General features: G+C 45.2%; 1 protein-coding gene across 1 annotated transcript in view; it reads right to left on the minus strand.

Annotated features, from left to right (window-relative positions):
- SARC_09228 (hypothetical protein) overlaps positions 1-1620 on the minus strand; it is a gene marked incomplete at its 5' end in the record, with an annotated part of 7299 nt that overhangs the window by 1112 nt on the left and 4567 nt on the right. Inside the window, one exon of the mRNA XM_014296771.1 lies at positions 136-601. Coding sequence (XP_014152246.1) covers positions 136-601 — 466 coding nt within the window. The remainder of the gene's footprint in view (positions 1-135; positions 602-1620) is intronic.

Raw genomic sequence — 1620 nt, forward strand, 5'->3', positions numbered from 1 at the left:
GTGTGTGTGTGTGTGTGTAAAACAACACACAATCTCACATATAACCACGTTAATATGTATATGTATACACGTTAATATGGATATGCATGCACTCTAGTATGGATATGCTGCATACACGCTCGAGTGCACACAAACCTGGTGCATTTGCCAGTCCTGTCCGTGGTTCCGTTGAAAGGCATCTAGCACCGCCGATTGCTGCGCCACTACACCCAACTGTGCCTGCCCACCAAACAGCATCGGGTCATCAGGGCCGAATATGTCCTGTTCTCCCAATTCTGGTTCTTCTCCATTCGTCCCAAACACCACAGCCGGTCCATTGTTGGGGGTGGCCAGGTCGCCGTCTGCATCCCTCAGCAGTCCCATGTCGCTCTTCTCAAACATGCCCCGTTTCCCGCTATCAGTCCCAAACCCCATTGGCTTCTCCAGGCCAAGCGCTTGATTTGGCAGGCCAAACGCTTGATTTGGACCGGATTTGTCCCCAAACGTCACTGGTTTAGAGCTGAACGAGGCCAGGATGCTCTGCAACTCACTTGGGTCGAATGGGGACGAGCGCTCAGAGGGGGAGGCCAGATCACCCAGCACATCGAATGAAGGCCCTTTACTGTACTGTAGTAGGGATAAGCGAAGTGTTGTGTAGGTAAGCTATCACATGTATATGATCGCATTATAGTGGCACAGTGGTAGGTACAGGGCTGGAGAATGCTAGCATGTTCTGTAGGTTGCTTGTGTTGTATAGACTCTTCACTGTACTACAGTAGGGATAAGCGGAAGTGTTGTGTAGGTAAGTTATCATATGTATATGATCGCGTTATAGTGACACATAGGTAGGTACAGGTCTGGAGAATGCTAGCATGTTCTGTAGGTTGCTTGTGTTATATAGACTCTTCACTGTACTACAGTAGGGATAGGCGGAAGTGTTGTGTAGGTAAGTTATCACATGTATATGATCGCATTATAGTGGCACAGTGGTAGGTACAGGGCTGGAGAATGCTAGCTTGTTCTGTAGATTGCTTGTATCTAATGAAGACGGGTTTTTAAATGCGAATGCAAGATAACCCAACACGCCTGAGGGAGATCCGTACTAAGCTGTAGTGCGGTTAAACCTTGAGATCAAATACGACGCGAAAGGCAAACTGTGGTATATATACGCCTGAAGTGACGTGTTGTCCACATAAACAATACAACACTCATCAGCTAACAGTATATGTATATGTATATGTATGTCAGGTTGATCATAGCCAATCAAGCATCCTTGTACTCAATATGCCCCATTCAACGCCACCTGCATAACTATATAGTTTGTATTATCTGTGATGTGACCCCACGATTGCGAAACAGGAAATAGACTACAGTAGCACTACACAACTCTGCTATTTGTGCTGCCTATGAGTGTCTAGATCATTCAGAATCAGCATCTAGGCTATCTCAAATCATGCATCACACTTAGCTTATCAGTGCGTATAGAACCACATATGCATGCAAATACGACAATATTCGCATAAAAATACGTCCACAAACCCGTGTGGTGAATGATTACGACCGCTCCCTACGACTGTCTCGACAGGTATAGACTATAGATATACATAGAGATATACATAAAGATATACATAAATATATATA

Source organism: Sphaeroforma arctica, assembly GCF_001186125.1.
Source record: "Sphaeroforma arctica JP610 unplaced genomic scaffold supercont1.912, whole genome shotgun sequence".
Classification (NCBI taxonomy): Eukaryota; class Ichthyosporea; order Ichthyophonida; genus Sphaeroforma; species Sphaeroforma arctica.